Raw genomic sequence first — 22,482 nt, 5'->3', positions numbered from 1 at the left:
AATAATAATAATAACTCCAGCATTCTACCATTTGACTTCAGCTGATTTGCATGAAAAGCCTGGGAATAACATAGTGGAGACAAGTTTGAAAACATATTTTGAAATCATCAGTAATTTTTCTAGACAAAGAAGTAGCAACATTCATAAAAGAACCATTTAAATGTGCACAAAAAAAAAGTTTACCTTCCACCGGTTTAGGTAAATTATGTAATTAAAATCACAAATGAAAGCTTACCACAATCTAGCTGGGATCCTATTGTGAGCTTCAGATGATAATCTTCATTTTTACAGATCCTCTAAGTGGTGAAAGAAAAACTCATGATCCCTGCATGTACTGTCCTGGCATTTACACTGTAGTTGCATGAAATCAGTGGAGCTACGAACAAAGATGATATGGTTTAAACTGTAAGTTTTGCTCACACTTCTTTCAAAACGAGGGACACCAAACATCCTCTTTAGTATTCTTTTTATAATTCAAAAGTTTAAAAAAAAAAATCAAAAATTTATAAGCATACAAATAATTCAAATATATTATATTTATGTTGAAATACCATCTCAAGGTTTTATCATTAAGGATTATATTGAGTTTTCTGCTGAGTGTAGGAAACATTTAGAACTTGTAACACTAAACATAAAAACATACTGTTCTGAGTTTCCTATCTCATTCTCTAAAGAATACTATCAAATTTAAAATTAGATCCTCAGACTGTAGGAAGGCAAAGTAAACAAAACATGGAATAGAATACGAAACTAATTTGTAAGGAGTCTAAAATATCGTTGTTTAGACAAGATTCAAAGTTACACGTCTTTATTTCCTTTGATCAGGGAACCATCCAACTAGATGTTGACTGTCATTCAACATAGCACTTGGATTTTAAGCACAGAAACATATTTCACCAGAGGTAAACAAAGTGCAAGGATAAAGATGATTTTACTGCGTAGATCTCATTAAAATAAACCACTTTGCCTTTATAGCTGGATTCTCTTCCCAACAACATACATAAGATTGCTAACAAATTATGAAATACTGGAGAACCCAACCTAGATGCTTTTTAAGATGTTAATGAAATTAAACTATACTTAAATTAAAATCCAATCCACTGTATACTAATGGTTCAGCCATGCGGTTCCCCTTGCCTTAATGCAATTTCGTAGGCCAACCCTCATTAGACACATTTTCCATGTAAGCACTTCTGTCTCCATTCATACAAGAGAATGTGCCTTGATTGCTGCCAATTCCAACCATGCTTTGGAAAGATCTGTTTTACAAGTTTATTCTGAACTCAGAACTGACACAGTAATTCAAAACTATCCACCAAAAAATCACACTGGAAAGATAAATCACTAAGTGACAACTGTCTACAAAACAGAACCTTACAATTTCTGTAGTTCAGACATCTTGGGCTCAATGTTCTTACTGTTTACATAAATCAGAAGCAACTTCACAGAGTTACTCAAGAGCGTAACAATTTTGGGCATCAGATAAGAGCCATTCAATACTCTTTTCCAACACTGGTCTACAGACTTGGTAACCAAATGACAAGACATCATAACTTCATAGTGGAGCTCCAAAAAATAAAAAACAGGATGTTAAATATGGAAATGAATAATATTAACCACTGGTATATAACTAATGAATTACAACGAACACTCTTGGTGACCACTGTAGTGGAGCTAAGAGGAGGTGTTCCATAATTATAGCAGCAGATTTCAGACATAGAGATCTGAGAGATCCCCTGTAATGAGAAAGACGTTAGTAACATAGCTAATTTCCAGTTATCTTCCCAAACATTCTGAGAAAAGCCTTAGGAATTCAAGATTAATGGTGAAATTCAGATGAGATGACAAACAACTAAGCTACAACTCTGTATATGACAGAGCACTATAAGCAAGTTAGTTCTTAGCAAATAATTGGAAGGGAGCTGTAGCTGTTAGAAAGCCAGTTACAGGAAAAACAGGTGTTGTTTTCCAATTGATCACATGGAATTTATGAAGCAGCACGAATCGCCTATGTGGATATCAATCCAAACTGAGGGGGAATTTTGTTTGTTTGTCTCACTTCTTGTATTCTTTTGGTGCAGAAACTGGCTGGACTTTTCTTCCAACATGAAACATACATGGACACGAAGTCCTGTATAACAGTGTAGATTTTGCTGCCAGTCACAGAAATTTAACGGAAGAATCACTTTTTCCTCATATGTTTCATCACACTTTAGAGACGTGACCATCAATAACACCATACACACACACTCTTCCAACCCACCAAATCTGAGAAACACAGAACCATGTTTGATATCAGTTATTACAGCAACAGCTCCAGTGAAGTCCCAGAAATTACACTGGTTTGAAAGCAGTTTTGGGGAGAGAGTTACAGTGTTCATGAACAAAATTTTAACAAAAAAGATTCATTTTATCTCATTTTCCTGCATCATCTTCAATCCCAGTTTCTCCACCACTTGTGGCCCACTATACAGGCAATTTTCTGGATTCTCTGTGCACATAAAGACTGTCTCTCGCATGAATCTCCATTAGAAAATTTTCATCTCTAGGAAACCACCCACTAGTCTGTTTTCTCTCAGTGTCCTTTTAGCTGCCAATTTAATGAAATTTACAGTGTTGACCCTAAAAATGATACTTGTAGAGTATTTGTTGCTAATGTATTGCTCACAGTAATTCTTCCAAGTGGAGATCACAGGGAAGGACTGGTAACAACTTCTCTGTTCCATTTTTGTCTGTGCCGTTGTTGGTTAGTCAGTTTTCTAGTGCACAGGAAAAAAAAAACAACTATGAAGGCTGTTTCAGTGTTTCCTAAGTTTTCATTTTCCAATGGCTTTTTCTTTTTTTCTACTCAACTCAGACTTCTTCTAGTCCGGCTGCATCAGCAGGCTGGCTGGGGCAGGATGGCAGGGCTTGGGATGGGCTCTCCAGACATCCTGGGAAAGGCTCTTCTCTTCTACTGTGGGTTCAAGAAATTTGTCTGTGCTGGGAACATCTTCCAGGCAGCCTTGCTCTTTCTTCTCTTCCACCAAAGTCTCTGCCACTTTGTCATATGTAATAGGCTGTTCCACTGAACAAAATGGATATATGTTACTGAAAGCTCTTTAGGACGCTTCACAGCACTTAGGCTAAAATACAGTTAATAGCAGCTCAGCAGAAATTTACAAAAATAAAAATAAAAAAAACTAGAAAAACAACTGATAGAAAAAAGAACAGAAAAGAGAAAAACTCAATAACTTGACTGAGATTTTAATAAGTGATGTTCCCTAGGCAAATCTCATATTTTTCTATTCTAACATGTAAGATCAGGAAAGACATGCCTGTGACAGGAAGACCACCCCACTCCAAAGTCTAAAGGTCTTAGAATCATTCAGTGACACAGGGAATAACTTTCTTTAATGCCTTAAAAAAAGGCATCAGATTATTTATCAGTCTCTGAAGTGGTTGAACCACTTTTCTTAATATTTTAAGACACCTGTCATGTGAAATTTCTGTTCCAAAAGCTACATCTGATGAAACTGTAAGTGAGAACAGAGTCTCCTAATGGGAAATATCAGGCTTCCTTCTCTGGACAACATGGTTCTACACATATTCACAATACTAGTCCAACCAAGTAAATGTGAGGCATATTTTTTCCTGATGAATAAATTGACTTCCTAAAATATACCTGAGGACAGGATGCACAGTTATGAAGATCTTACAAGATGCTTGCCCATTTAAGTATCCTCAAATATTTGTGTTTGCATATTTCAAAATGGCTGGTGGACAGGAAGTAAGTATGATATATAAGACAAATACTTAAGAACATCCACCTTTCCCCATTAGTTTTCACCACATGAGCAATTAGGAGATCCAGTTGATTCTACAGTGCAAGGTTTTTTAAACTCAGAGCAATCCAGCTGGTAACCTGTGGGCCAAGAATGCCTACTGTGTGCTCCTGTGCCACCTTTTGCATCAGTGATGGGAGGAATATCTCCTTCATTCATCTCATCTTTTTTTAAGCACCGAGCTTTCCTCAGGCAGTCAAACATCTTGTTTAATACAGAAAAGCAAAACTGCCGTTTCTGCTCCAGCACGAGAGGTTTCTGGACTCTTCACACCCTGTCAGTTATCTTGCTGGAATGAATCAGGACTGTCAAAGCATATCTTTCTAATGCTATGCATTCGCCATCAATGTGATTTGGATAACTCACCGCTATGAAGCAAACCCATGAAATTTTATGTAAACATAAAAATATGATGTGATGTTATTACTATCATGAGAAGCATCTGGCTTCTTATGTGTGAAAGAACAGTTACAGTATAATTCCTGATGTATAATTTGCAAAGCAGAGGACCAAGTGATTTCACAACAATGCAAACATCATTTCTGCCCAGCATGCCTTGAACAAGGCAGTGGTATAATTTGATTTCTCTGTCTCCTTCACCAGCTACTGCTCCTGCTGGCACAAAGGTAAGGAGAGATGTAATAAAGAAGAAAAGCCTACTCACCATATTGCGAAGGACAGGCAGGATGAGGGTCTGCTGTCTCACACTCAATTAGATCAACCACTTTAGTCTCCAGAGAACTGCTACACTCCTTGACAACCGCAAACTGCAAATACATACAATATGCACAAAACATAGCCCAAATTAATATGAAATGAACCAGTTCTCTGAAACCCAAGAGGCAGACTAGAAAGGCCACACACTCCAACCACAGCAGGGGGAAAAAAGGTCATACTGGCTTCTGGGATGACCCTTCCCCTGCAGATAATTAAACATTGGAGTTGATGACAGCCCTGGTCTTTGAAAAGTGTGAGTCCCAGTCAAGTAAAAAAGTGCCAGCACTCTTGCTTTGCAAATCAGCCTTTCCAGATGCAAGAACAAAAGTACGTGAAAACTGACTCTCTCCACAGTATTTAGGGCCACATTTAAAGTATTAGGGAGGCCTGCAACCAGACAGCAGGAAACCCTGTCAGACACGGGGAAGGAAGCAAGCCTCCCTTTCCCAGATCTTGGCAACACCTGGGGGTGCAATTCCATTATCCCACAGTGACTGTGGAAGACAAGTGAGACTGTACCATGAAGATGAAACCCTCTGATGAAGCATGCTGTAAAGACCAGAGGGAAAAGAAAAAGAACAGACACAGGGGGAAGTGATGTGCTTAAACAGTATAGAGGGAAAGAGAGAAGCTCAACTGAAGAATAGGAAAGGGGGAATAAGGGAGGGAGGATAGTATTTAAAGAGCAGAACTAGTGAAGTATAGAAAATGTCTGTAAATAAGATGTTCCAAGAAGACTGTTGACAGATTCAGTTGTTTAGGTGGAAAATTGGTGGAGTTGTGTGGCTAGGTCATATCTGCAGCTGGTGTGACCATTTAGGCATCTTTTTGTGTGCATAAAGTCCATGGTCTCACAGCTGCTAACTTACATGTAACAGACCCCCCAGAGGAGCTACACACAGTTTTGCAAAATTCCTTTGGCTGTGCAAAATGGAACACTTGCAGGTTTACAAGTTTCAGAATAGCATGTGCTGGGCATGTGCTGAAGTTTGCCAAGGCTTCCATATTCCAGGGACAGAGTTAACTAGGCTTATGGATGTCTAGTACAAATGTGAAAAGAAAAATACCTAAGGCATACCCTCACTATAAATGCAGCCTTCTCTATCAAAATAAACAGAGAAGTGAATGATGCTTGGGAGAATTGTAGGTATCGTTTCAATATCACGATATCTAGCATTTGACAAATGTGACAGGTTAAAAACTCATCCAATACTGTAGCTTGAGTGGGCAACACCAGGAATGTCTTTGCACTCCATCCCTTCTCCAGAGTCACAAATTATCAGGAGCACTGCAGGCTACAAAAGGAGAGAACTTCATCAGTCCTTCATCAGAACTACTCTTTTTGTTATTGTTTTGGGGTTTTTTGAAACAAATCTGCCAAACAAACCACTTCAAGTGAACAGCAGAAGTGGACAACTTCCTGCTGCTTTTTGGCAGCTCTTCATTTTCTAGCCTGTGTGAGTGCACGCATGGAGCCCCAATGAGCTTAACACTTACGTTACATCACCAGAGAGAAAATCACATGCACAAAACCACAGGAATCCATTACTGTGAAAGATGCAATAATTATCAAGGGGTCAGTGATTTCCCCTTCCAGTCTCCAAGAAGCCATTTACAATGAATTACTTTATTATTAATGCATTCTGTTGTCTCCCAGAAGAATGCATAGTGAAATTCAACATGAGTGTGTAATAGATTAATAGGTAGGATTTGTTTAATTTGATTCAGTTTATTGCTTAGCTGTCTAATTAGTCCTATATCCAGCAAAAATGTCACCAACCACTAACAATAACTGCAAGAATAACAGCAGGCAGGGACAGAACTGATGAGTCTTAGGCCTCTTAGAGCAGGGCTCCCAGGCAACAAGCTGTTCTCAGTCCCAACAAATGTTTCTGATTTTGCCAGCTCCAGATATTTTGCAAACAATGTTTTTTGTCTCTGCCATGAACAAATGATGGCAGCACAAGATTCAGAACATTTGTTGTCTGCTATCTGGAGGAACAGAGTGCTGGCCAGGTCAGCAGCTAGTAACAAAGGGCCCTTGAAACTCCCAGGCTGACCAGGTAAGGGGCTCCTTCACGTCATAACTAGGGTCGGTACTCTTTGACATGCTCAACAGAGTATTTCAGTGGTTACTCACAAATCTTGCCTGACTCTTAAAATAAACAATATGTGAGGCATTCTTCATGTAGATTAAAAACGCTCAGCTCTGCACTACAGATAGTTTGAGATACTCAGTCCTTCAAACACACCCTCGAGCAAAACAAGCTCATCTCTTTCTGGATTGAAAGACCGGGAGCAGAATCAAAACTTCAGGTTCAGGCAAATAAAGTCTAAATTTAAAGCTAAAGTATCCATTATTATTTAAGTAAATATATAAAGCCAAATTCACCTCTGATCTTGTTCACTCTGCACAGTTTTTTTACTTTTCAACTGTAAAATCTTGCTTTCATCAGCTTTCAATCCTTTCAAGTAATATCTATACCATAAATAAATGTGTGCTGTTATCCCAATAAAAAGTAGGTGCATCGCTAGAATTTGTCTCCAAGCCAGCACAAGCAAACTCTTTCAGTAGTCCTTTCCACTGTACTTATTTGAAGAATATATGCTGCTTAGATAATGTGATGCTGCCTAAATATGACTGCTATCTGCATTACAGCAGCTTATACAGTGTTAGAGGATAGATGTGTGCGGACAAGATCTCAGGGAAAGTCATGCTGTTCTGACAGAGGAGCTTCTGTCTGGGCACAGAAGTAGCCACAGATGCCAATTATGTCCTCCTGGTCCACTCCAAGTTCCAACCGCCATCACCCAGCAGCATAACATCCTTTTAACTCCAGTGAAAACCAGATCCCTAGATCAGATCTCCTGGGTCCAATTTCACCGATGCAACTTCAAAACTGACAACAGAATCATAGAATTGCTCAGGTTGGAAAAGACCATCAAGTCCAACTGCAACCTAATCATACTACCCTCACAACCCACTGCTAAATCATGTCCCTGAGCACCACATCCAAATGTTTTTTAAACACATCCAGGGATGGTGACCCAACCACCTCCTTGGGGAGCCTATTCCAGTGCTTAACCACACTTTCTGTAAAGAAGTGTTTCCTGATAGCCAACCTAAACCTCCCCTGGTGCAGCTTGAGGCCACTTCTCCTCATCCTGTCACCTGTCACCAGTGAGAAGAGAAATGCGTCAGTGCAAGCATGGCATTTCTACCTACATGCTGAATGAGTATTTTATATTTCCTCCCAAATTGCCCATTAACATCCTGGGAGGCTCTCTTTACAAGGCAGCACCTTCTAATATCACAACATTTAATTGCATCAGCCCCCAAAATATAGTTCACCATCTCGGGTAGCACACACAATACTTGTCTTCCAAGAAGCCTTTTATATGGAGGGCATACTTTCCTGTGAAAATAACTCTGATATGCCATGTCATCACATTGCCATTTCCTTAATTTAGAACACAGTTCCCCAACTGTTGTGTTCAAAGCTAACAATAACACCCGCTAATGGTTGCAATACAACCAGGCAGCTGTGAACTCTGAGGGATAACAATGAGGTAAGATGAACTAGGGTTCACAGCAAAGCACTTGATGACTCTAGCAGTTATTTAATGTATTTAAGATGTGAATTATTTGATGGATAAGCTCAAGTGGATCCCTAATACTCTTTGATCCTTCCTACTTTCGTCTTCACTCCATATTAATATAGTCACCTGAGACTTGTTGCAAGTAGGTGTCACGTTCTCATTGTCAGCGCGGCTACTGGCATCTCTTATCGCTTCTGCATAATGGTTCTTCTTATAAAAGATTTGACTTCTGCAACAGAACAAAAGCTGAAACAAATTATTTCACTTTGGGAGGAACAGATGCTGCTTCCTTTCACACTTTACTTTGTAGGTATTTACAGAAGAGACATAAATTTTGTTCTCTTTCATTCCTCTGAAAAGGAGTATTAGTGATAACTACAGCACAGAGGCTAGAACAAACAACTTAACATAAAAGTAAGAACTGAATGAACACTTATTCTAACGTGCCATATGTGAAGGCTCATTCATTAGAAAAAAAAAAAAAGTAGACTTTAAAATTTTAAACAGCCCTTTCATTTTCTTACATTTTTCTATAAGTAAAGCCTTGAGTTGAGAAAAGATTACAAATATCTCCAAATGGCTAGCTCTATGCATTCAAAAACTCCTATTTTTGCAGTTCAACACTGACCACTTATAAGGCAGGATTAAAAGCCAGTATAGACTCCAAAGCAGAAGACATGGTCTTCTCAAAAAAAAAAGAGCTCATTTACACTACTTGAGATTCAAATCAGCACATCCTTAGTGACCTAATATACTCAATTTCTCTTCTCAACATCAGATTAAAGGTCATGTTTTTGAATTCCAGAAGTTTCAAGGTATTTTACCTTCCTGGCACCACAGCTAATTTGCTGTGTGTGTTTTAAACCTCACCTGGATGCATCTGCTCAGCATTGCAGACATCATGCTAACAGAAGTCGAGCCCATTGCTCTTTGGGTAAAACAGAGCAGAGCACACTGCATTACAGGCATAGTTCTGAGGAGGATGCCCTGCTCAAGAGGATCACTCTAATGCTGTGGCTCACTTTGCAGCTTGCAGAATGACAGATGCCAGACGGACTTGGTAGGCACAGCAACCTCAGTGAGCACAAGCAGGAGGTGGAATCAAGTTGACTGAGCATGTGCAACAGGCCAAGGATTTCTCAATCCTAATCCCAGGCCTTCTGCCAATCTTTGAGTGACCTCTGCCAAGCTGTGGGTGTTAAATCTGTGATTCTTGGTTGGAAGAGAGATTGTTTCCCTGCTTCCCAAAAACAACAGGAAACCTGAAATCCTACACATCCAGACTACCTAAATCATAAATGAAGAGCAACACCTACAGCACGCTATAGCCACCGAACAAACCAACACAATACTTCAGCACTCTCTGCCTCCAGTTTGTATAGTTATCAAATTGGAAATTGTTTTCTCCAATTAGAAAGAGAACTCTGCATTATACTGAAGAAGGAATAGGACTGCTGTAGACTTAATCGGCACATTTCAAAATACTGTAGATTGTAGGAAAAGCAGTATAGTGATTTCAAGACAAATATTGGTTTCAGACTCCAGTTAAACAGGGATTTCAGATCAGCAGTTTCATTTTGATCTAGTTAGGCTAGTAATAGCTGCAGTACAAATGCAGTCAAGCATGTAATTGAAAACTTGTTGTTGAGATAAATAGTTATATTGATCAAAAGCATTTGGCAAGAAAGAAAAGTAAATCAGGGAGAAATGACAAGAGAGAGAGAGGAAGGGAAGAGATATTCATTATCTTTATACCTTAAAATTGGCCATATTGTAGCTATTTTCCATGACAGTTTAAAAGATGTGTATGGGAAATACAGGAACCTAATGATTTGTCTGTTCTGCATGTATCATTCCACTGATTAGCTTCTGAATCCCAGGTCATGAGAACAAATCAGCCTGCACTTAGCTTTAAATCTGGAGCTCTATCATCAGCTACCATCACACAGAAATGTGACAGCTTATCTACTTTTATGGACTAAATATGCTGAGAACCATTAAATAGGAGCAGAAAATATTAGCTTTCATAGCTAGCTTCTCTTGCAGCTTAACTTTTTATGCCTTGGAGGTTCTAATTTTAAAATTAGTCTAAACCACAAAAAAAAAAAAGAAAAAAAAAAAGAAAAAAAAATCAACAAAACCCTGCATTAGAAAGGCGGGTAGGCATGCAGTGGGGGTTGGCTGCTGTCTGGCTTTTTATTTGTTTACTCTGTTACTTGTTAAATAAAAAGCGTACATTTAAACAAGAGACTCTGAGAACAGTTTTCTGACAAGGTCATGGCCAAAAGACAAACTTATTAAATGCTGAATTCTTTCCAGTCTAAGGGACACCAATGACATTTATTTCACAACAGAGTAGATTTTTAAATAGTGACTATAGGGATTCTCTTTGCCATCAGAAGAATCCCAAACCTTCACAATTCATTACAGCCATGGAAAATGCCAGGGAGTACTTTTAGAGCACATGTGCCTTAGACCCACATCTACTACCAGGAAAACTGCTTTCACATTCAGTGCTGCAGGTATCACTGTAGAAATGGGCTTCTGGAAGGGTAACACAGCGCTTTTCTCACTGGCAAGGAAATATTAAGGTACAGTCTTACACTGAAAGGGAAGTAAAACTAATACACTTAGCAGAGAAGAGCAAATTCCTACCATGGCTTCTGTAGACATCTACAGCTCATAAGGGAAACTAAGGAAGATGTAAATACAGTCATCTTCCTTAGAAGATGAAAATCTCTCATTAATACAAATTATGGCTCCTCCTCAAACCTAAACAGGTTTATTCTTTCTCTCCCAGACACACATCAGTCTTTAACATCAACATGAGTACTGCAGTAAAGGGGCATGCCAGAATTTTATGCATTATTCATACAACCAATTCCTGAAATGCAAGAGAGGAGAAAGGACATTATGGGATTTCCAACAGCTGAGGAACAGCACAAATTCTTCTCCACAAGCCACCTGTGAAGGCCACAAGCACCTCAGCCCCTCTGTGGTGTGCTCACAACACAAGTTTGGAAGCAGTACCTGGAGCAGTAGGTGGCCAGTGACCCCAGCAGCAGTAGCAGCACTGCTAAGCACACGGCGATGGTGATGTTCCGCACCTTCACCCTCTCGGCATGCTGCTGCTCCCACCACTCCAGGTCGCTGAACTGGCACCGTTCCCCAACGTAGCCTGTCACACAGCTGCCGAAAGGAAGCAGGAGCATTTTGTGAGTGTCAGCAAAGAAAGCAACCCAAATTATCGCCTCAGTCACCTTGCGTATTGATTTATCATTGCCAACCCTCATGGAAATATCTTGTTGAATTTAGCAGGGGTAAAGACAAGAGGACATTAAAGGAAGGTCTGCCAAAACACATAGAACTCAATATTAAATGTAAATCTATTAATGTTAATATAATGTTAATGTAAATCTAGACTTCTCTCGATAGAGAGAAGCACTCTATCGAATTATTCAGTGAGACTATATGTCTCAGATTCCAGAGGGTAACATATTTTCAAAAATTCCACAGACTGCTTTTTTATGATCTATGTTTCCCTTGGATTTTCTGTTTAACCCTTTTCAGAAGCAAGGTTCCCCTTTTTTTGAACTTGGCATCATAGAAGTTGTTATCTCTTGGAAAGTCATTTTGTTGAAGAAATCGATTTTTAATCTGAAAAGTTGCTAACAGAAACAAAGAAAAAGAGATATGTTTGAAAAAGACATATGGGTTAGAAATGTCTTGATAATTTAGTTTTATTACAAGCTTCTTCTGTAGGCTCTTTTAGTTTACTACGTTGAGGATTTTTACCACTGTAAAAGCCTCAGAATGAAACAGCTAATCGAGGAATGGAATGTATATATCAAAACGACTAGAAAGTAAAGAAACATGTCAAAATATTAACGTAAGTAATTAATGAATACACTCGGTTATTTGTGAAAATTCTGCTAGATAACGTTTTTCCATGACTTCCTTCAGCTATTTGACAGCCTACATGAATTAATGCTGCCATCTAGTGACCACTGTACAGAATCAGCTCTGTGCAACTCCGCAGAACAGAGCTAAGTACAGCTAGTCCACAATTTGTTTAACGTCTTCCAATTCCAGTACCAAATAATAAGGAATTGTGGGTTATTACACCCTAACAGTTAAAAAAAAATTAAAATAAGTTCCCATTTAAATGTTCTGCAGTTGTAGACTCTCCAGTTTCAGTATGCAGAACTGAATGAAGAGAAAAAAATAGAGTTTTGAATGTTTGTGGTTTATTGTAAAAAAATTGTAGCAAACACCAGAGATGAGCATAAGTCATACCAACTCCTATAACAGCCGTGGTGACCTTAACAGACCCACAGCACAAAGTATATACTTAATTCTCACATATACACCTAGAAAGATATATTCCCCAGTTATTCCTGAGTGTATAGAGGTCAAACGGCAGTGGAAAATGAACAGCAAGGCCAACAGGCAGGTGCAAGCCTACACCAGAGAGAGAGCAAGCACTGCCTTCACATAAGGCTGTGAGCACCAAGTCATTTAACAATTTACTTCACACTTCAAGAACAAAGAATTTAGTCTTCAGGGAACAAATCCAATCCTATTATTAATTACAATGGGTATGAACAAAGTGAGTATTTATAGAAAAGACCAGAATCTAAAGATAATTGCCAGCACAGGCGATGGACAATCTATGGGCAAGCACTTCATAATCTGCGCTCAACTGTGCCCCAAGGATACCATTAATCAGCACAGATGATATACAGCTCTGTACTTACTTGCAGGCATAGTCTTGTAGGTCGGAAACATAATTGCACACTCCCCCATGGAGGCAGTATGAATCATAGGAGGGGGGGCATCCTACAGAGTCACCTGGCACAGGGCGTGTAGAGTACTCATTGCTGACAACAGTAGGAGACAAAGTAGATTCTGAAAGGCAGGATTTCACAAAGACATATCAAGCTGTTGACTACGGTGGCCTGAAAGAGTTCCAGAACTTCAAGATTGGATATTAGGTAAGACTCTCCAATTGCAACCAAATAATTGTTTTTAATCTGTTTGCTTGTTTTGCATATCAAATTCAGGCATACAGAGGATAGCTGTGTTTTGAGATGTGTGAATATAATTCTGGTAAAAACAAAAAACTATTGGCTGCCTAATTATTCACAATCAAATGATTTCTTAACCAGCTTGAGGGTACAGACAATCTCCACAATGCAGAGTCAGACATACAGGTGAAGGGTGCACTTTGTGCATACAGATCTCAACTTGAAAAGTTTTCACAGGCAAATGGACATTTTTGCACAAACTATTTCTACTTTGCAGCTACCAGTTGATAGCATCTGTGCAAGCTATCTCAAATATAGTTAACAGCTTCACTGGAAGCACAGAACTTCTCTGACCCAATTCTTCAAAGATTTCTGTAGCTTGCTCACAACTGCACAGATTATCACCTCCACAAGTACCCCAACTGGCTATCAGAGAGCTCTGATATCTCTGCATGTAATACATATTGCAGAGGTGCTTTTATAGAACAGGAACAAATTTTTGCCTACTTCAGTGCTACGCTGAATCTGTAAGTCAGAACTGAACATCTACACAGCAGTGTGGCTTAGCAGCAATATACCTAATCCCACACATTTGTGGGATCAATTTTATGACTCACACCAGTTTTATTGCAATATGACCTTTAATGACATTTGTTTTCTTAAAATTTCATTTGCAGGAGAACTGTCAGGGCAAAGAGCCCAGACTGGAAAGGAATAAGTGATAGCAGTGAATCCCATATGTTCTGCATTCTGCAAAGAAAATTTCAGCCTGCTAAAAGAGCTTACTAGGCAAAGACTTAAAACAGCGTGTTAACACACATGAAGACAGGAGATCATATTTACAGCTGAGGGACCTATAAGGCATTACTTCCAAGTCATACATCATTTAAAATCATCATTTCCTGAGTGACACTTGAAACTACTGAAAGCTTAAATGGCTGAAAAGGGAGTGAGGATCCTGATTGATGTTCTACTTTAAAAAGCCGTAACTTCCTTCTGTTTTTCTGCAGAAAAATATCTACAACAATCTCACAGTGCCCTTCTGTTACCAAATTGTCACTTGATCTGTGGCAAAATTCACTCTGATGAAGATGGCTGACACGGAGGATGCCAATGCATCGCTTTGCTCTACATTTTCAGAGAATGCAGCTGTCACACTGAGGAACTGAAATGAGCATCAGATACTATGAACTGCTCTTTTCATTAATCTGGTAACCAGATTTTCCAAAATGTTTCAAAGCCCTTTGAAAAATTAGGATCTGAAAAACTAACATTCTGAAGAATGAAATGGGACTTCAGTTATGAGCAGCTCTTGTGCTGGAGTCCTGCAGAGATAAAGAATGTGCAGTTTGAAGAACAGCACAGCCCAAAATCAACTCCAAAAACATAATCTCTGAGGAGCATTTACTTCTGCTCTTGATTTCAAAGGCCTTTAGACAGATGTGTCATTTCATTTAGGCAGCATAATTTAGCACCAAATATTAATGTAGATATTTCCAAGCTAAACTCAGACCCACTCTCCTAAAGCAATGCTAATGGTTTCACAAGCTGCCCAGTATGCCACTACATGGTCGTTCCTTAATTTCCCAGTAAACAATTTGGCTGAGACCACAGATCCTAGTTAGGACCATTTGATTTTAATTCTTACTCCAAATACTCACCACAACCCATGGCAGTTCCAGAAGCATCATCAGGACAGGAGCAAGTAAAGTTTCCTTCTGTATTTGTGCAGGTTCTGTTCTCTCCACAGGTGTGGGTCCCCATCTTGCACTCATCAATATCTATCAGCCAAACAGTCTGCAGTTAGAAGAATGAAATGCCCCCAGAGCATCAGTTAAAGGGCCAGCAGCAGCACCACCGTCTCCTGGCAGTGGAGAAAAAATGCCAGGGGCCTTCCCTCCATGCACTTTCCTTGGTAGAAATTGGGGTAGAAGAGCAACCAGCTCTGTTGCAGTACATTCATATTCCAAAAAACATGATGAAACACAAGATGAGTTCACCTTGTACCATCTCTGGATGTATTTATAGGTTTCTAGGCACTGTGCATACAACTAGGCATCTAAAACCAAAGTGCAAAATTACTTAGCCATCAGTTTCTGCTTTTTAGAGTACATTTCAACTCAATAAATGTAAGTTGTTTCAGTCTTATTCACATCAAGACAAAATCTCAACATTTATAAAATGTTATGGAAACGCATCTGGCCACAGTGTGAAGTTAACTTGAAGATAACTGACTATTTTTAATAACAATGACATATAACACAGTGATTCTAGCTGAGCACCTAAGTCACAGAATACCCACAGCTGCATGCAGATGTGCCTGGTAGGTGGTGAGGGACAGCCAGAGGAGGTTGTCACATCTGACTGCACTTCCAAACATTCTCAAAAAACATGTTTCTGACTTTTGGGACAGAAAGATTTTTCCAACCTCCTATCTTTGACGTCTCTACATCCTGCTGATAATAATATCCTAACTTTTCAGTGGCCCTTACCTGTGTTGGAGAGCTATGTAAGATTTGAGTCAAAATTAATGGGCTTTGAATTAGGCTATAAAGGAGAAAGGAAGAAGAAAAGAACAGAAGAGAAATTAAGACTCTCACAAAGCTGTGAGAGTACTATTGTACTAGTACAGATAGTACTAAACTGTACTATTCAAATACTGGAAGGGAGAAACAGTTTCCTGTTTTTTCACAGTTGATGTAAAATTAAAAAAATTAAGAAATGTAGGTAATGAACTGAAGACCTGGCATTAGAGATGAATGAGAGAATCAGTGAGTCTGATTATTAACAAGACTCTAAACGTATTCAGATTCTAAGTGTCAATACCTTGAACTTCATACCTATCAAGCCAACTATTACATTATTTGATGAGTATTATGACACACTCAATACCTGCTTTCGTTTGTATTCATAACAATGATTTCCAATAAAGCTCTACTTGTTCTCCTCCATTTTTCTCCTCCAATTCACTCATCCTTTCTCTCCTGCTGTAGCTACTAAAAAGAGTGCAAACAGAGAGGAACTGAACTATATACTGAAAACTACAGGCTTTGCATAATGATCAGCTGTTGAGGCTGCCACAGTTCAGACAGGAAGGAAAGAATCACAAAGCAAGAAATGATTAATGTCGACTGTCTTGGGGAGCCACTGCTAGGATCCACACCCTTATCAGATTCTTCAAAAAGAATCAGAACCAATCAACATGGTCACAAGACAGCTCCACAGCTTGATGCAGAGCTAGCCCAAATTACTACAAGTGTCTCTTGCTCATTCCTCCCTCTCCAATCTCCAGAAGCAGCACAGTCCTCGTGCACTCCCATACCTTCACAATGGAGCCCATCTCCCATGTAGCCCTCCAGGCATTTGCAAACATATCCCCCTTCGGTGTTGATACAGCCTGACAGGTTTCGATTGCAGTGATCCATATTTGCAGCACACTCATCGACATCTGTGAGATGAAACAGGGAGAAGGGACATGTGGGTCATGAAACCATCTCTCAGATGATACGGTTACCTGTCATTTGTACACACGAAGTAAAGAGAGGGACTTAGTGTTCTTTCTTTGGTATGAAATTTTCCAAGGATGCTCTAAAGAGCCTGAAAAATCAAACAGCTGCTTTCAGCTGCAGACCCAGATGTTCCACAAAAAAAAAACATTTGCTTCAAAAATAATCCTATTTGGATGGAATTATCCCATTCAAAATCATTCTTACATCCTTACCGTCTCAACCTCTACTCAGAGACAAATTTGGCGCTGAAGGAGAAAGAGTGTAAAAAATTTGTACCACAGGTCATTGAAAATAGAATTTACACCCAAACCACCTCCCTTTTTCCCTTTTTTTCCCCCCCTTTCTGTATAAACATGAACTCCTGGGAGTCTCAGTGCTTGAACAAAAAGAGGTAACTTGTTCTGTTTCTGATGCCTTTTGGAATGCAAGTCCAAAAATTTATTTTGAAGAGAGTGATCTTTAATCAGGAAATTGTCTGATTATTAGCCTCTCTCTAGTGCTAGACAAAAACAGAAACAGTCCTTTCATATAAATACTGTATCAGGAATACTAACTTTTAAGAGATCTCTTAGCACGTACTTCTAAATTATACATCAACTCTCATATCTATGGACTGAGTTTTTATAATTGGACAATTTTTACAAATAAATACTCCAGTTTTTTATTCCTATTATCTCCATTATTGCTCGTCAATATTAATAGGATTAACGCTCATATTCAGGGGAAATAAGCTGTGATAATCAGCCATTTCATCTCACATGCTCTCTGCTTATCAACCATTTCAAAACAAGTGATCTCGTTGACCTTTCTGTAATTATTCACACAGCAGAGCTGCCAATGGGAGAAAAAATTGTTTTTCTTCCTTTATACACATCTACATTTTTCCTGAAGGTGGAGTTTTTCATTACCATAGCATGATTTGCCCTTCTTGGTAAATCCTTTCAAACACTGGCACACAGCACCGTCTTCCAGCAAAACACACTGTGCATTGGCATCACATTCTAGTGCAGCGCAGTCATCTTCATCTATAGCACAAAATATACATTTATTTGTATGGATCAAAGAAGGAATTACAGCAGAATAAAATCAATTAGAAAAACAAAACATAGCGTCCTAGTTCGAAGCACAGTGATTGCCACTGAGCTTTATTTAGGCCTGGACAATATTATCAAGTTTTGTTGACATATCAAAGCACCACAAAGACAAATAAAAAAGCAGTTTTACATGGCATAATTGCATAGACCAGTCTTGTCATAAGAGCATTAAGAACACCATCAGTCTTGGCTTGAGTCTTTTTTCCTTTAGGACATTATTTGTTGTTGAAGGATAACAGTTTTCAGACTCTACCTGATATCATGATTTCAGCCATCAAAACAACTTCAACTTTCTTCTTTTCTCCATTTTCTGTACCCTTAAATATTGCATTGCTCTGTGTGCTCTGGAGGGGCGTCTTTAGTGTTGGCATTGGACCTGCCTCCTTCTGCACAGAGATAGTTTCTGAAAAGAAAAGAAAAAGGTGACACAGACTATTTGCATTTACTGAACTAACTGATTTTCCATCACTGCTCTATTTTCCAGTCATCACATTTTTGTTTTTTAGTAAAAATCGTTTCCTACACAGACTATCCTGTTTCTGGCTTCAAATTATTACTGAAAACTCTTATTAGTGTTCTTTTCAAATACAAAGAACAAGGAATCCAACTGTGTCAGCACTACAGACATCTCTTTCACAGATAATATCAAAATTGCAGTGGTCACACTGCACCTTATTGTCCTAGGACAACATTCCAGTGCTTCTTAAATGAAATTTGTTCTATTTGTTTCTTGCATGCAGAATTCATGAAAAAGTATCTTAGATGCATCAGTCCCTCAGAAGGAGTTGCATGTTCAGATAGGAGACAACAAATCTGTGGAGAGCAGGGGCAAAGCTGCCAACTGTGAACCCAGAGTGTCTCAGTTCAAAACAAAGTACAAGGATAGGGCTGGAAAGCAGAGTTCTCTCAACAGATACAGTAAAGAAGTTTCCATTCTCATGTAAGCTTTGGTACTGTGTAAATGTTCTAATCTTTCTGCAGTATCTACATTCAAGCTGTTCACCTGAGCCACATCATTTCAATTGGCTGCCAGTTTTACTAGTGGACCTTGTGAAGTTTCTTGACAGTTCTAATCACAACGTTCTAATAAAAGATATGGAAGTAACATAAATCCATGCATGAAAAATTACAAAATCTGAATAATTCAGCCTCCTTGGGACAAAAAAAAAAAAAAAAAAAGAAAAAAGAAAAAAAGAGAGAGAAAAGGTGAGAAGCAGCGTGAAACTATATTACATACAGTGGAAAATGTGCATTTTCATTCTTCAGAGAAGCTGTCATTCATTATGTAATGGAAAGTGAACGTTTTTCAATGTTATTTGCCAGATTCTTTAAGCTGGTCTTTTTCTTGAATTAGAGGATTGTACCTGCTGTCACATTAGAAGCATTCAGAGGCTGACAGGTTTTTCCATCTTGAGTTTTCCCAAATCCTGGGTGGCATGTGCAATGGGTAACTCCAAAATTGTTTTCACAGATCTGATCACAGCCTCCATTCATATGAAGGCAAGGATTTGCCCCTAATGAAGAAAACCAGGCAACTTAACAAGCTGTTTCTTCAGTGAACATCTCCTCTTAGTCGTGCAGAATTAGAGCAGCAGGAAACACAGTAAGGACAGAAAAGCTAGTAGGTTTCTAATGGGTGTTGTTTGGCTTTTTTTTGTTTTTGTTTTTGTTTTTTTTTTAGGTAAAAATGGATGTATATATTAAAGCATAAACATTATCACCAAGCCACTGGCAGGAAAGCAGATTTACATATTCTCTTTTTAACCAATGTGTGACGTTTTATTATTGTATTTTCTTATTATCTCTTTTTTAATTTTTAGAGTCCTAATGTCACCCGAAAAAAACATTACAAGGGCATGAGGAACCTGTGATTATCTTCTCTCAGTCATGGTCTACTGAATTACATGACATTTTTGTCTGCTTACAGGGAGATTGTTCTGAACAGAAAATCAAATTATTTGATCAAAAAACTAATATAAATTACAAAACCTTTCTCCACGTTACAATTCATTACTTTTTGTGAGTAGGATGCTAGTAAACTAAAATAAATAGGAATTACAAGTCTGTGGCAGCTTTGTGGTAGTTGATGAGCATATATTCTTGGGCATGATCATAAATATAAAAAATTCGTTAGTATTCCTGGACACATGCCCAGATGATGCTTTCAATAAATGCCAGTTGAACTGCGAAAGGCCTTTAAAGGACCTGTCTCTGAGAAGATAATCCTCTCCCCACGGACATGAGAACAGCTATTATATCAGTGAACATCAAGAGGAGGCTGGAAGGGAATGACTGCTCAATTTTTGCAGTATACCTGGTTTCGCCAAGGGATGAACTACAACCATTGATGAGGGTCTCAGCATGCTGCCTCGAAGACGTACCCTGTTTTGCCCGGTCTTCTTGTCGACCCTCATTAGTGATGGCCTAGCCCAGTCTGAAAACCAAAGGTGATCCTCAAACACCGCTACAGCAAAGGGGTGGCCTAGAAAGAAACAAGATTCCTCATTTCCACATCTGTAGAATATACACAAGAAATCAAGTATACAAGATCTGTGTCTGCATAATAGTCTACTTCTTCGTAATGACTTCTCTATTCGACATTCTCATGAGGAGAGCCAAGTATCCATGAATGATGGACCACAGGCACTTGTTACTCATATTCTCAGCAGAATAACAGCAAGTAAGAGAAATCCCAACTCGGCTCAGTACGTAAATTTTCCCTTGGTAGCACAACACTATCTGCACCAGAAGTCTTCAGATCTCTAGTTTGACTTCCCAAGAGGAATTCAGCAATTCAGAGTCCTAAGGACAGTTTCACATATAAGGGTAGACATAAAAACCTTACAAAACTATTCTGTTTTCAGTACCTCTGTTGTGGTAGAAAACTGCCATTAGTCTTTCTACTCATTTAGAAATCTCCTGATTTCAGTGTAATCCATGAACAAATTTTTTGCAGTGGAAGGTAAGAACACATCGTGACCTTTCTTGGATGTCTAACTGGTCTCAGAGGGGTGTTCTTCCTTTCTGAATCAGATTTGTTTCCTCCTGGTCCTCACCCACATTCTGAATACTGTCTGAGCCTCACTGAGAGGTGTATCTTTTAGACACAAGGTGTTATGTTCTGTGTTATAATTTTTGGATGTAAGCCCCAATTAGATGATGTTTAGCTTCAATAACAAATGTCAGAACCCTACAAGTAATGGTTTTAGCAAAAATCAGAGCCAAACAAAACAAGTAAATTAGATAAATTAGATCCTTGGAGAAGTAGTATATGTTGATATATCTTAAATACACACCCCAAATAAACTGGAAAAAATACTACGTAAGAAAATTTCCAAGATATTTCATAATTGTTTTTAAATGTTAAATTATAGAGTATATTTTTATTCTCCTAGCACTTCACCACCCCCACTGAGTTGTAAAAATCACTGGATGTTGTTCTTAGCTCTTCTTTCCATGAAATTTGGGCAACTAGCACAAAATTTACATGTTGTTTCTATTTCAACATTTATTCACATTTTAAAGATATATAGCCTACATCATCAACAACACTCCTTTTGATCACATATTTCTTAATCTCTTCATTGGTAAAGATACTACGGATTAAACATAGAGACACAACATCATTAATGGAGATACTAGGAAGAAGAAAGAAAGTTAATAGTTACATGTAAGCAGAAGCCTTTCCAAAACTCAAACCACAGTATAAGGAAAATGAATGGTCATGACATTTACTAACTTGGGCATGTGCTTACGAGCTGTTTTACTTAAAGGTGAAAATAGGGCTAGGAGAAGAGCAGAACTAATCTTACCTATTTCACATGCAACTAGACTAAATGAATTCTCAGTACAGAGGCACTAGAGGGAGCTGCTGTCATAAAAATTTCTACTGCAGCACTGTATTACACTAGTATTACAGAATCATAGGTTCTTTTGAGTTGGAAGGGACCCCTAAACAGTCACCTAGTCCAACTCCCCTGAACAGGGACACCTGCAGCTCCATCAGGTGCTCAGAGCCCCTTTAGCCTGACCAGGGATGTCTCCAGGGATGGGGCACAACCACCTCTTTGGGCAACCTGTGCCTCACTACACATACTGTAAAAAACTTATTTCTGATATACAGCCAAAAGATACATTGCCCTGTTCCTTGCAGAAAAAGAAAGTGAGACAATCAATAGATTTTAAGGCCTTTCTTCTCAAGTCAGCTGCAAGGAGGAGTGTACAGCAGAATATACAGCAGGGCAAGAGATGTTGGCAAGGTCACCCTGCCCAGGGTTTCTAATATCCTACAGACAAGCAGAACAATGCTTCCTCCTAGATCTCACCCTGTCACCTCCAAACAAGTTGGAGGGCAGCTGGGCTGAGAATGAACACAAGCCTTCACAGAGCAGAGCCCAGAACAGCAGTAATTCAACGCACCAATCATGCTGCTGAACAAAGAGTCCTCATTCTGTCCATGTTTTGTATGTAAACCTACAAAAAAAAAAAAAATCTGGTCCCCAGAGAGTTTTCAAGCACAAAAGGGAATTGTCCTCTCCAGAAATTAATTTGCCATGTATGAGATTTTCAAGCACATGGTTTACTTTAAATGTGGTACATCAGTTCCTCATTGCTAATACTTTTTTTTCTTGCTCCAGAAAAAAAATCAATTACATGTCAAACAATAGCAACTCAGCAATAACATCTACCAGCATACAGCACAAATCATTCT

The 22,482-nt window shown here is 38.8% G+C and overlaps 1 protein-coding gene across 2 annotated transcripts in view; it reads right to left on the bottom strand.

Annotated features, from left to right (window-relative positions):
- Nucleotides 1–1,258: 1,258 nt before the first annotated feature.
- The window catches only part of EGF (epidermal growth factor), a 49,828-nt gene continuing 28,604 nt past the window's right edge, over nt 1,259–22,482 (bottom strand). Inside the window, exons 15-25 of one of the 2 annotated variants that reach the window (XM_052682446.1) lie at nt 20,086–20,253; nt 19,136–19,285; nt 18,025–18,174; nt 17,586–17,702; nt 16,491–16,616; nt 14,830–14,949; nt 12,899–13,049; nt 11,172–11,330; nt 8,268–8,370; nt 4,489–4,591; nt 1,259–3,067 (exon numbers count right to left, since the gene is read on the bottom strand). In XM_052682446.1, the coding sequence (XP_052538406.1) occupies nt 2,865–3,067; nt 4,489–4,591; nt 8,268–8,370; nt 11,172–11,330; nt 12,899–13,049; nt 14,830–14,949; nt 16,491–16,616; nt 17,586–17,702; nt 18,025–18,174; nt 19,136–19,285; nt 20,086–20,253 (1,550 nt within the window). In that variant the 3' untranslated portion in view covers nt 1,259–2,864. Of the gene's footprint in view, nt 3,126–4,488; nt 4,592–8,267; nt 8,371–11,171; nt 11,331–12,898; nt 13,050–14,829; nt 14,950–16,490; nt 16,617–17,585; nt 17,703–18,024; nt 18,175–19,135; nt 19,286–20,085; nt 20,254–22,482 lie in introns of both variants that reach the window. The other variant, XM_052682447.1, reaches the window with a different exon arrangement.

Source organism: Tympanuchus pallidicinctus, unplaced genomic scaffold (assembly GCF_026119805.1).
Source record: "Tympanuchus pallidicinctus isolate F22 unplaced genomic scaffold, pur_lepc_1.0 scaffold2, whole genome shotgun sequence".
Classification (NCBI taxonomy): Eukaryota; Metazoa; Chordata; class Aves; order Galliformes; family Phasianidae; genus Tympanuchus; species Tympanuchus pallidicinctus.
This window is presented reverse-complemented; position numbering and strand designations above follow the sequence as displayed.